Below are 13,584 nucleotides of genomic sequence, written 5' to 3'. Positions count from 1 at the left end.
AAAAAAAAGAAAGAAAGAAAGAAAGAAAAGGAGGAAAGAAAGAAATGAGGTCTGGAGAGACAGGCAGCTCAGTAAAGTGCTTACTACACAAGCATGAGGTCACTACACAGAAGCCAGGTGTGGTAGAACACATCTGTAACCCCAGTGTTGGAAAGGTAGAGACAAGTGGATCCCTCAATCTCTCTGGCCAATGAGACTAGCCTAATCAGTGAAAAATGGTCTGAAAAAAATAAGGTGGAGAGCCACTGAGGAAGGTCTCTAGCCTCTAGAGGCATGTATATAACACATATGCACACAGTTGAAAATGTGACCTAAATATTAAATTTAACCTCTCACTTCTCACTGCCCTTGGGGGAGGCGGGGATCTCTTAGGTTTTTTTTTGGGGGGGAGTGGGTTGTTTGTTTTTCTTTTTGGTTTTTTGAGACTGGGTTTCTCTGTGTAGTCCCAGCTATCCTAGAACTCACTCTGTATACCAGGCTGACCTCAAACTCAGAGATCAGCCTGCCTTTGCCTCCTGAGTGCTGGGACTGAAGGAGTGTGCCACCACACCTGGCTTCTCTTTTACTTTTCAGCAGGTAAGTGGCCAACCATAAATAGCTGGGTAAAGGGCTGGAGAGATGGCTCAGCGGTTAAGAGCATTGATTGTTCTTCCAGAGGTCCTGAGTTCAATTCCTAGCAACCACATGGTGGCTCACAACCACCTGTAGTGAGATCTGGTGCCCTCTTCTGGCCTGCAGGGACACATGCAGACACAATACTATATACATAATATATAAATAAATCTTTGCCGGGCGGTGATGGCACACGCCTTTAATCCCAGCACTCGGGAGGCAGAGACAGGCGGATCTCCTTGAGTTCGAGGCCAGCCTGGGCTACCAAGTGGCGCAAAGCTACACAGAGAAACCCTGTCTCGAAAAACCAAAAAATAAATAAATCTTTAAAAAAAAAAAAAAAAAAAAAAAAGCTAGGTAACAAAGGCCCAGATTACCCAGACCCAAGGCATGCACACTATGATCTCAACACACAAGTTCTAGTTGATTAATCTTTCATCTGCCCTGCCCCCACCATTTCAAGAAAACCCTAGGAGATACCATTAGTAATGTAGAATTTAAGAGCTTAGTTTGCTGGGTGGTGGTGGCGGCGGCGCCAGCAGCGCCAGCGCACGCCTTTAATCCCAGCACTCGGGAGGCAGAGCCAGGCAGATCTCTGTGAGTTTGAGGTCAGCCTGGGCTACCAAGTGAGTCCCAGAAAAGGCACAAAGCTACACAGAGAAACCCTGTCTCGAAAAACCAAAAAAAAAAAAAAGAGCTTGGTTCACACTTAGGTAATAGGAAAGCCCTCCAGAGTAAAAATTATTAAAGTAGATCTCACCAATAAATGAGATTGGTTTTGTGAACATACTGTGGGAATCTGGCTGTCCAGCAGCGATTGCCACATAAAGTAACAAATTATATGGGAGTTAGAGTGATGGTAGCTTCACTGAATGCTATCTGAGAACACTTGTTCTTCTGTTTCAGCAAGTACAGATGTTGTGCTTCAGGAGGGCTCCCAAGCACACTAATTAAATAGTAGAAATAAGAGTTTTCTCTCATCCAGTTTTTCAGTATCAAGTTGTATTTGCTTATGTGATTTTACAAGGTTCGAGAGATTGGTCTGCTGTGTGGCAGCTCCTGTGCCTCTCTCAGGCAGTATTGTAAAGTGAGGCTTGAGTTCTGAGCCTCAAACTACTCCTCTGTAAAGTGGAAATAATACCAACTTCACAGAAGGCTGAGATTGAAGATGGTGTTTATGCAGCACCTATTTCTATGCTTAAAATATACTAAATAATTAATAAATAGAAATCTTTCTAAATTAAGGCCAGACAGGCACAGTGGAGTCCAGTCCTGGGCAGCTGATTAGGACTGTGAAAGACCAGGCTAGCAACCTAGAATGATCTGCTAATTTAGAACAAGAACAAGAGGAAAGTTTAGGACTAGAATGTGGCTCAGCTAATAAGAGTGCTTGCCTACCATACATGAAGCCCTAGACTAGATCACCATCACTGAGGAAGGAAAAGCCACTACAGTAACTAATAGAAAATACAGATTAGCATAATATAGATGCTGTTTGTTGTGGCACAGAACATTTAAGGAATGTTTGTATCAGCCTATGTATTTTTAATTAATTTAGCAGAAGCACAGCCATGTAACCCTATAGTTTTGTATCCCAAAGAAAATTAACTGCAAATAATTGCTCAGTAAAGTGGTGTCAGATTTACTCAGAAAAAGAAGTTGCATAATATGGCCAAAGGCCAGGACAAGTTAATTCAGAGTTGCAAACAATGTCAGACTATTCCCTACCTTCATAGAATTTACTATAATCACCCTAAGGTGAAATGCCAAATCTCAATATATAATTAAACAGAAGATGGATCCAGAATATATAACAACAAATGAAAAACTCTTACACCCCATAGCAAAAGGACAATCTAAACTTTTTTTTGATGTTTTTTCTTGGCATATATTAATTACATACTGATTGTTTTCATTATTTTCATATGTATATATTCAATCATATTCTACACACACCCTCTTCCCCCCTCCCCACTGTAATTGCCTGCTTCTTCCCAGCTTTCTCCACATTTACTTACATGTGTTCTAAATGTGTCCCATTGAGGTCCATTAGAGTTGTTTACAGAAGCATGGGCAACTTATCACTGAAGAAAATGTGCCCTCCATTCTATGACAGGGTATTAACAGGACCAGTTTTCTGGGAATCTGGTGTGAGTAGTCACAGCTGCTGTTGAGTTCAAAGTGCAATAGTCATGTGATACTCAGAAGTCAGATCCTTTCCCACTCTGTCCTCCAGCTTCTATATTCTTTCCACTCCCTTTTCTTCTGGTGACCCTGCTCTTTGGAGGAGATGAAATGATGTCCCATTTATGACTGGTCATTCAGAAACCGAATCCAGGTCTTCTACAGAGTGTATATCTGCTTGTGGGTTTGTGCATGTTGAATATAATGCACATAGAGCTCAGAAGAGGGCAGCAGATCCACTGGAGTTACAGGCAGCTGTGAGTTGCTGGGAACCAAACTCAGGTCCTCTGCAAGAGCACTCACTACTCACTCTTAGTAAATGAGCCATCCTTCTAGCCTCAGAGAAGCTTTCTATGGCAGATAGTGGTCACTGAAGTCTGTGTCATAGTTTTCCTACATACTTTTTTTTTTTTTTTTTTTTTTGGTTTTTTCGAGACAGGGTTTCTCTGTGTAGCTTTGCGCCTTTCCTGGAACTCACTTGGTAGACCAGGCTGGCCTCGAACTCACAGAGATCCGCCTGGCTCTGCCTCCCGAGTGCTGGGATTAAAGGCGTGCGCCACCACCGCCCGGCTTATACTTTTTAAATTTAGTAAATTCATAGGTGTTTCTTCTTGCCTTCTCAACAGTTGAGCATACAAAGCTTATCTTATGCAAGGTTAAATAAGTAAATACTGTTTAATTCTAGAGCTATTCTACAGAATTCCTGGACAGAAGTCATAGATTTAATACTGAAGCCCCGTTCTGGAGGTGAGAAAAAAATTTGTGTTAAAATAAAATGCATAGGGTATATAGCTAGATATTCATGGAATCACTTTAAGTAAAAGTAACTGCAGGTTGTTGTTTTAAAGTTCTTGTTTTTTTTTATATTCTAGCTCCTTATTCATCCAATTTATTCATGCAAGTTTAAATACAAGTTTATTTCTCTTCAGTTACTACAAATTCTCTAAATGTATAGGAAACTTGTATGTATGATCATTTTGCTAAAGCATAGTATAATGACTAAATTTTTTCCAGGAAATATCTCTAAAACCTTACTGTAAAAAGGGGATTTAACTGATAGTTTATAAATTGTCAAATTTATATTTATACTCACTTTAGGTAACTATTTCATATTTGAACTAAAAAAAAATTGTTTTTCGTTTTAAAGCAAACAGTACAGGGCAAAGAGAAGGTGAAACCTCCTTAGCTGAGGTGATGGTGAGCAGTAGCTCTTGCTGTTTACAGAGCCAAAGAGAAATAATCTCTTCAGGGGTTCCATGTTTTTGCTTTTGGGCAGACTGTGAGCTTTTTCATTACATGTGAATGTTTTCCCAGTTTTATGTTCCCCATGAATCATGTTAAGTGATGCACATTTTTCTGTTGGACAAGTTTGATGGTAGCTTTTCTTTTCCTACAGCTGAAAAGGGGTACTTGGTGAAATGTAGAGAAGAATGGGCCAAGACCAAAGATCCAGCCTCTGCCCTCAAAAAACTACCTGTCAAAAGGTGTGTGGAAGGTCAGCTGCTTCGAGGACTTTCAAAATATGGAATGAAGAATATAGTCTCTGCATTTGGCATAGTGAGTGCAATTTGTGAATCAGGCACTGACTCAAGGTGGCTAATGCTTTTTAAACATGAACTTAAAAATTTTTGAAGCAACAGCAAATAGAATCCTTTAGTAGTCTTCAAAGGAATTTACTTGAGTATGCCTCATTCTGAACCTGAAAGATGATGAGATGTGGGAAATGCTGGTGGTGTTTATTAACATTGGAGGTTCAAGGAAGTATCTATGGAAAATATAATTTTCAATTGAATTTAATGTAATTGAAGGGATTTGACCAGTTTAGAAGCCAATATACAGTCATTTCTTTTAAAACTTTATTTTGTGTTTATGTCTATGCATGTACTTGAGCACACAGGTAGGGATCAGGACATTTGAGAGTTCATTCTCTCTTTATATTATATCTGTCCCCAGAGATCAAATTCAGGTAGTCAGGCTTGGCACAAGTGCCTTTACCTGCTAAGCCATTGGTCTGACCCCGTTGTCCAGTCATTTCTTGGTCATCATCTTCATTGGAGCTTTAAACTACCTAAGGAAGAGAGTTCAACAGGAAGTAGCAAGCATAGTCTCTGTGTGTGTATAATACAGGACACTTTGAAGTGCCTTCCCACCGAGCTACATCCCAGCCCCACAATCAGATTTGAAGTCTGAGTTTCTTGTGTTAGGATTACCATTAAATGAGCAAAATATCTGGGAAAATGGCACTTTAAATGTTCAGAATTGTTTCTTTGCCTATTTCTCCCTTCTCTGCAGATACCAAGAAATAATCGCTTAATGTATATCCATAGTTATCAAAGCTATGTGTGGAATAACATGGTGAGCAAAAGGATAGAAGACTACGGGCTGAAACCTGTCCCAGGGGACCTTGTTCTCAAAGGAGGTAAAATGGCATATACTATCGTCATTCAGCCAGATCAGGACTCAGATATTTTATAGCAGTGTTTTTGAAATCCAGCATGGCTACTAGTTAAGAAAGAGATGTGTAGTAAGTGGGAGATGGAAAGGCCACATGAACTCAGGCTGATAGTTTTTATCACCAATAAAAAAATATGTATGTGTTTTGGGTAAGCAGCTAAGTCTGGGCCTCCATTCTGGGCTTCCAGCTAGTGTAGCAGAATAAACTTTGGGCTAGTATTGGCTAAAAGTCCTTTACAATTGTTAATATGGGTCTTCAAAATATCTACATTTATGGATGTGTCTCAGTGTTTCATTGTGTCATCAGGCAGTTTTAAAGAGTTTCTTCAGGAGAGCACCAGACCAGAGCTGACTTTACTGAGCATAATCAAATGGTCTGAAACATAAGCGTAAGAAATGTTAATGTGGGTCTCAAGCTATGACTCAGTTTTAAAGAGCACTAGCTATTCTTCCAGAGGAGCCAGGTTCGATCCTCAGTGCTTACATGGTGGCTCACAACTGTCTATAAGTGCATTTCCAGGGGATCCAACACCCTTTTCTGGCCTCTAGGGATACTGCCCACACATGGTACACAGACATACTGCAGGCAAAACATCCATACACACAAAATAATAAAATAATTTTTAAAAAAGAAATGCTAATATTCTGTCCTATGAAATGTTTACTGTGTTTCTGGTCTTACACTAGACACTTTGCCTGCGTTGCTCTATTGCAGTACTACTGGTAAGTATTCTGGTTTGTGCAAGATTTAGCCCCTTGCTCAGGGTTCCAGCTAATTGGAAAAGGAGGGATTCTAAGATTCCTGGGCCTTTGCACCTGGACATCTTGTTCTTTCAAGTCACTGAGACTTATAAATCTTAGGAGCCTGAATTCATGACAATGCTTTTTCTTTTTTTTCTTTTTTTTTTAAATAATTTATTTATTTTTATTTTATGTGCATTGGTGTTCTGCCATATGTATGCATGTCTATGTGAGGGTGTCAGATCTTGTAGTTACAGATAGTTGTTAGCTGCCATGTGGGTACTGGGAACTGAACTCATGACCTCTGGAAGAGCAGTCAGTGCTCTTTACCGCTGAACCATCTCTCCAGTCCCCAACAATGCTTTTTCTTAACCTTCTGTTTACTTGTGGGATTTTGCAGCCACAGCCACCTACATTGAGGAAGAGGATGTTAATAATTACTCCATTCATGATGTGGTGATGCCCCTGCCTGGTTTTGATGTTATCTACCCCAAACATAAAAGTAAGTTCTATGTTTGAGCCAACTATTTAAAACAAGTATAACATGATTAAGCTATCAGTAGCCAAGAATGAAGCAGAGGAAAATCAATATTTGAAACATAGTCTTAAAGCTTTCTTTAATAGAAATTTAGCCTTCAAAAACCTATAAACAGCTGAGTGTGATGGCTAATCCCAGCAGAGGCTGACAGATCTATGTGAGTTCAAGTCTAGCCTGATCTATACAGCAAGTTCCCAAGCTACCAGGGCTGCATAGAGAGCCCTATATAAAAGTTTATATGTGTATGTATAACAAATATAATATATTAAAATAAATTTATTAAAAATAAATATTAATATATCATATATACTTTATGAAATATGTATATTATATATGTGTGCATATATACACATTACACACACACACACACACACACACACACACACACACGATGGTCTCCTGGAAAGGGATGTATTCAGGAGGATAATTTAAATTAGAAGCTATCCCACTGTAGTGTCATGGCCTGTGATTCACTGGAGGGTTGCCTCAGCCTATAAGCTGGATGGCAAACTGAGAAAAGGACATTAGAATCCTCTGTATTACTTCCCATTCTCCAGACTTTTTGTCATTATTTCTGAATGGTTTTGAGCAGTTTGAAAGAACTGACCCAAAACTTAGCCAGCACTGGCCTGTGGATAGTATTTTTCTGTTAAAATAGTTTTTCTTGGTTAAAGGGCCAGAGTTCTACATACTAATAATATTACATTCCTTGAATTTGTTTAAGTTAGAAAATGATTAGGAACACTTGGGCGGCAGAGGCAGGCAAATCTCTGAATTCCAGGATAGCCAAGGCTGTCACACAGAGAAACCCTGTCTCGGAGAACCAAAAAGAAAAGGAAAGAAAATGATTAGGAAGCCAAGCAGTGGTGACGAATCTCTTTAATCCCCACACTCTAGAGCCAGAGGCAGGCAGATCTCTATGAGTTTGAGGCCAGCTTGGTTTACAGATTGAGGACCAGGACAGCCAAGGCTACACAGAGAAACTCTGTCTCAAAACAAACCAAAAAGATTAGGACTAAAGTCCTTGGATGATTGGATACTTCTAGCCAGGTTTATAGAAATCTAATAAGTCATCCACATTACTTTTCTTCTGGTACCTACACTGGCTGACTTCACTGAAGAGAAGGGAGTGGACTGGAACAAGAGAGAATAAGTAAAGGTGGGCAGGGAAGAGTGTAGTCTGCTTCCCTTGGCAGCAACCAAGGAGAAGTCTCAAGATGCTAAAACTGGTTGTTGCCATACAGCTCCTGTGAGAGTCTGTTGATTCTGCCTCTTTCTGAGGTGTAACTTTTCCTTTTTCTTTTTTGATGCAGGCCAGAGCACAAGTAGGCTTTTTCTGATACTTTGGGCTTCCTTATTCTTTCTCTGAGCACACACACACACACCCTCGGCCCCTTGTTTTTGCCATGTGGCTGACCTCCATGCCTGACTCATGGCATGGCTTTCTCTATACCTCTTCTCCATCTCCCTCCTCTGGACAACTGCTGAGATCTACAGCTTGCCTTCTTTGGAGTTTTTCTTTTAAACTCTAATAAAATTGTCCTTTTAAGAAAAAGAAAAATGCAAACCCTTGTTTTAATTAGGAATCTCCTGGAACAGATAGCATAAATAGAGATAAGAAAGGGGATTTATGGGAGACCTTGGCTCACTTGATTATAGCTATCTGCATGCTAGAGAACCAAAGAAGCCATTGTTCTAACTGTCATTCTGGGGCTAGACATACAAGAACCTAGGGTCTGCTGGTGCAAGTCATGAAGTCCAGGAACAGGAGAAAAATAGTGTCCCAGGTCTCAGGGAGAGGGAGCTCCTTTGCCTTTCTTTTGCCTTTTGCTCTGTTCAAGGCATGTCTGCATTAAGAATGAGTCTTGCCCACTGAGTCCTCTGACTCAAATGCCAGGCTCTTCCAGAACCACCATCACTGGCACTAGTACGGTGGCCCAGTTAATTGGTCTGATCAAAAACAAAGTCTCCTGGGTTTCCCTTTCAATAGCAGTGGGACAGGCTCAGCTGAAATGTGAGAAGAAAAAATGGTTACCATTTTGCCACCCAAGTATCCTAGTTTCTGTTCCTTTGATAAAGCACCATGACCAGAAGCAACCTGGGGCGAAAAGGATGTATCTGGCTCACACAACCCCATCACACTCCATCATTGAGGGAAGTCAGGACGGGAACTCAAGCAGGAGCAGATAGAGGAAGTGGATGAAAGCTGCCTATGGGCTTGCTTCCTCTGGCTTGCTTAGCTACCTTCCTTAGACAACCTAGGACCACCTGTCCAGGTATAGCACTACTCACCGTGGGCTAGACCCTCCTCTATCAACCAGAAATCAGGAATATGATTTCTGCAGATACCCCACAGGCCAGTCTGATGGAAGCAGTTCCTTAGTTGAGGTTCCCTTCTCCCAAGTGACTCACTAGTTTGTATCAAGTTAACAAAAACTAATTGGTACACCAAATCAAGCTGATAGCCTCAATCAGCCATCACAGAAAGAAAAAGAATGTTCCCGTTCTTCTTTTTCCTCTCAGTATCTGGAACTTGGCTGGTTCCAAGATAAAGTAAATTTGCAGAATATTTGACAAAGCCATTCATGAAACGCTGTAGCCCTGGAAGGGACACATATTACTAGAGGAGTTAAGCATTTGGACCTATGACACAGGCACATCTAGTACCAAGAAGGTCTTAGGGGACGAGGCTGTCTTATTTCCTTGTCCCTGTATTTCCAGCATTTTTAATGTTTAATGTTTAATGTAACTTGAAGAAATGAATTGACTATATTCCTAAATCGTCTTACATTTGTAAATAATGTAAGATGAAGTTAATGTTAGTAATAGAAAAAATAAGAAGTGCCGAAAGCATTGAATGTAAATTCTCAAAGACATGCCGAGCAGTCAGATGTTCAGGCAGTAACACATGCCATTGACATAATACTGGGGAAGCCGAAGCAAGAAGGTTGTTAATTAAAGGCTCCTGAGTGGGACCGCCATCTCACCCCCACTTTTCCCTAGGGTACTCTTGAGCAGGAACAGTAGGAAATATTAGATAGAAAGATAGCTAGAGAGAGAGAAACAGAAACATAGACTAGCCTCAGGAGAACCTAAGTCCTTATCCATCGGGCTCTGATTGCCTCTGCCAAAGGGTTTTTAAAGGAATACCAAGGGGCGGAGCAAAAAACCTTCCCCCAGGCACAGCCAAGTACAGACCCTTCCAACCACCTGGCGACCTTGCCTGTGGTCACATGATCCCCTTATGCAGCTCTGCTGTGTCAGGCAAACTCAGATCTCACAGGGAAATTTCTGTGAGCTCCCACACCTGAGCTATATAGTAACATTCTAGAGAGATGGCCCAGTAGTCAAGAAAGATTGTTATGCTTCCAGACAACCTGAGTTCAGTTCCCGGCATACATCTGCCTGCAACTTAAGCCCCAGGGGTTTCCAGTTCCTTTTGGCCTCCATAGGTACCCACACACACACATACATACTTATACACAGATACACATATATAAATAAAATGAAATACATAAATAAAAATGAAATTTTTTTTTAATCATGAAAAGAAAAATTAGTTCGATGGTAGCTTATAAAATATCAAGGGTCACAAAGGTCATGGTGGCGCACACCTTTAATTCTAACACTCAGGAAGCAGAAGCAGTATGATCACTGTGAGTGAGGCAAACCAGGGGTATATAGTGAGACCTTGTCTCCAAAAAATCAGGGAAAGGGCCAATTCCACAGTGTTGTCCTCTGACCTCCATAAGTGCACCGTCTTCCACATGTGCTCAGTGCCCACTCAGCTCTGCGCTCGCTCGCTCTCTCTCTCTCTCTCTCTCTCTCTCTCTCTCTCTCTCTCTCACACACACACACACACTCACTCACTCACTCACTGACACACAATTAATAAAATGAAAAAAAAAATTTTGTTTTTCAAGACAGGGTTTCTCTGTGTAGCTTTGTGCCTTTCCTAGGACTCACTTGGTAGCCCAGGCTGGCCTCGAACTCACAGAGATCTGCCTGCCTCTGCCTCCCGAGTGCTGGGATTAAAAGCATGCACCACCACTGCCCCACAAAATGAAAAAAAAATTAATAAAAAAAGTATCTGGGCTGGGTGTAGTGGCCCATGGCTTCAGGGAGGCAAAGGCAGGTGGTTTTCTAAGTTTGCAACCAGGCTGGTCTACAGAGCTAGATCCAGAACAGTCAGGACTACACAGGGAAACCCTCTCTCAAATAAATAAATAGAAAAACAACAACAAAAATGAAGTATATGGAGTGCCTGTTGAATCCTCTTACTCTGGGGCAGATAAAACCAAAAATGTCAGAGAGGAGACACAGTTGAAAGAACCAAAGTCACATGAAAGGACTTATAGCTCCAATGCTTATGGATGTATGTAAGGACAGCTAATCTACCATGTTTCAGAGACATCAACAGAGCCTGTAAGAAAACAACCTGTTTGCAATGGGAGCTTGTGTGGCTTGTGTCCCCACAGATGACACATAAGGGAACATTAGAGAGCCATCTCCTGTGGGCTGAGGTGGACCAGATGGTTTCTAGGGTCTCCTGTTTTTAAACATGTAGAGTCACCATATATAAATTGTATTTAGAAACTCCATGTAAGTTTTTTGAAGTTAGCTTGGGATCTTTATACCACAAGCCCCATAGCTGATTACAAAAATAAAGCCACAGGGTGACAACACCTTTTAGGCCTGGTGGCTGAGTCGCAGAGGTGTTATAGTTCACTGACTTTATTAGGACAGTCTGACTGGACCTACATGTTATGCCATTTTTACTACAGTTCAAGTTAATGTGCTGACAGACTGCATTCCAATTAACTGTTTGTGTTTTGTATCAGTTAGTGAAGCCTACAGGGAAATGCTCACTGCAGACAATCTTGATATTGACAACATGAGACACACAATTCGAGATTACTCCTTATCGGGTGCCTATCGAAAGATCATTATTCGGCCTCAGAATGTCAGCTGGTAAGTATAGACTGAGGATTCGGAAGTGGAGTATTTTATAGAACCACAAGGTTTTGCTTTGTGTGTGTGTTTCTGTGCTTAGAATCCAGCATGTAAGTGCTCCATAGCTGTTGACTGTCCAATCACTGCTGTCACTACTGCCACCTGTTGGTATTCTTCAAGTGATCAAGAACTTAGTGTTGGCTGCAGTCATGTAGTGAAAGTTACTTCTTTTATATTTTGTTGGCATCTCTGACTTACTGAACAGATACACAGAAAATGAACTTTCTTACCTTTCTCTGTAAAACTTCCATTTGATTCTGGAGCTAAAAAGATAACTAAGCAGTTAAGAGCACTAACTGTTCCTCTAGAGGACCAGGGTTCAGTTCCCAGCACCCACATGGCAGTTCTGTAACTCCAGTTCCAGGGGCTCCACACCCTCTTCTAGCACTCACACATGGTGCACAGACACACATTCAAAGCACTTATACATACAAAATAAAATTAGAATTTAAAATATGTATCTACTTTAAAAGATACCTTTGATATTTTTTGATTTATTTCCTGAAGCTTTTCTAACTTTAAAATGAATGCTGAACTAGTTGCTTATTGCCAGGAAATTCTTTCTCCTTTTTTCCTGGCAATGGGCATGAAGTTGGTATAGTTGGATTTTACCTTCCATGCTCTGGGGAGCAGTTTCTCTCATAAGAAGGTTGATGGCAGTGGTTCCCACTGTGGTGGGAATGTAAATGCCATGGTTACTTGCACTTCACCTATACAAAATGAAGTCTACTATGCTAGAGAAACCTTTCAGGTCATTTCCACCCTCTGATACCATTTGTCATCTATTATAAAGTAAGGGAAAAGCAGTTGTTATGCATAAAATCTGGCCTGTTCTATTCTGGGGGAGGCTTACTAGTCAACCTGTATGTTTTTCTTGCTCCAAAAATGGGGATGAAGAATGTGCCATATGTGAATGTTCACATTCATGCTTATCTTTATGTATTTTGAAGGGAAGTCGTTGCATATAATGATCCTAAAATTCCACTTTTCAACACGGATGTGGACAACTTAGAAGGAAAACCACCACCAATTTTTGCTTCTGGTAAATCAGCATAATGTGAAGAGTTTTTCGTGTGTGTGCGCGTGCGTGCGTGCGTGCGTGTGTGTGTGTGTGTGTGCGTGTGTGTGTGTGTGTGTGTGTGTGTGTGTGTGTGTGTGTGCTTGAGAGGGGGGAGAGGGAGGGACAGAGGAGAGAGAGACAGAGAGAGAACCCGAGAACTTGTGGGAGCCAGTACTCTTCACTGGACTGAAGAGATCAGATGAGTCCAGGGATCCAATTCAAGTCATCAGGCTCAGTGGCAGCTACTTTTACTTGATGAGCCATCTTTCCAGCCCTACCTGCTCTGTTATCCTGAATAAAGTTGCCAACTCCATCCAGCTGGTTTATACACTCGTGTGCTCTCATTTCCGTGGTCTCATCCTCTGAGGACCCTTGGGGACAAGAACCTAAGGAAAGGGTATAGCTTGGGGGTCTGGGATCTTTGGTCAGCTGCAGCCACTTTCCGTCTTTGACCATGCACTTCTTTCTTGCCTGGCAGAAGGCAAATATAGGGCTCTGAAGATGGACTTTTCTCTTCCTCCATCGACTTACGCCACCATGGCCATTCGAGAAGTGCTAAAAATGGACACCAGCATCAAGAACCAGACTCAGCTCAATACAAACTGGCTACGATGAGTGGTGCATTCTTCAGAGACAAGTACCTGCTCGATGACCTCCTGTTCTTGTCTTTTTTAATTGCTGGCTCATATTTGATTTTTAAAACTTTTATAGTAAAGGATTATTTGTATTTTTTAAAGTTTTTATCAGCTTAAAGAAATAATTTACAATGTTTGTACACATACAAATCCTGAAGATCCTAATTATAGCTCAGAAGATATAAATTGGTCAGGATATACTTTAGGTGCTTAAATCCTAGTTCAGCATCAGCTTTTTGGCTTTATAACAATAAAGGGGACTTTGGTTTAAAGGAGCAGTTTTAGGTTTTGCTGCGCTCCTAAAGTACAAACACCAGGAATTTTTATAAGTCCATGATGGGAATACA

General features: G+C 41.0%; 1 protein-coding gene across 5 annotated transcripts in view; it reads left to right on the top strand.

The window, feature by feature from the left end:
• The window catches only part of Pus7 (pseudouridine synthase 7), a 53,651-nt gene extending 40,308 nt beyond the window's left edge, over positions 1-13,343 (top strand). For 2 of the 5 annotated variants that reach the window (XM_028855538.2, XM_028855536.2), the window contains 8 exons: positions 3,482-3,543; positions 4,193-4,353; positions 5,089-5,215; positions 5,938-5,973; positions 6,392-6,493; positions 11,371-11,500; positions 12,493-12,584; positions 13,081-13,343. In XM_028855538.2, coding sequence (XP_028711371.1) covers positions 3,482-3,543; positions 4,193-4,353; positions 5,089-5,215; positions 5,938-5,973; positions 6,392-6,493; positions 11,371-11,500; positions 12,493-12,584; positions 13,081-13,217 — 847 coding nt within the window. In that variant the 3' untranslated portion in view covers positions 13,218-13,343. The remainder of the gene's footprint in view (positions 1-3,481; positions 3,544-4,192; positions 4,354-5,088; positions 5,216-5,937; positions 5,974-6,391; positions 6,494-11,370; positions 11,501-12,492; positions 12,585-13,080) is intronic. The other 3 variants (XM_028855540.2, XM_028855539.2, XM_037203591.1) reach the window with 2 other exon arrangements.
• Positions 13,344-13,584: the final 241 nt, after the last annotated feature.

The sequence above is a fragment of the Peromyscus leucopus genome, chromosome 3 (genome assembly GCF_004664715.2).
Source record: "Peromyscus leucopus breed LL Stock chromosome 3, UCI_PerLeu_2.1, whole genome shotgun sequence".
In the NCBI taxonomy this organism is placed as follows: domain Eukaryota; kingdom Metazoa; phylum Chordata; class Mammalia; order Rodentia; family Cricetidae; genus Peromyscus; species Peromyscus leucopus.
Note: the sequence above shows the minus strand (reverse complement) of the source record. Positions and strands in the feature narration are given on the sequence as shown.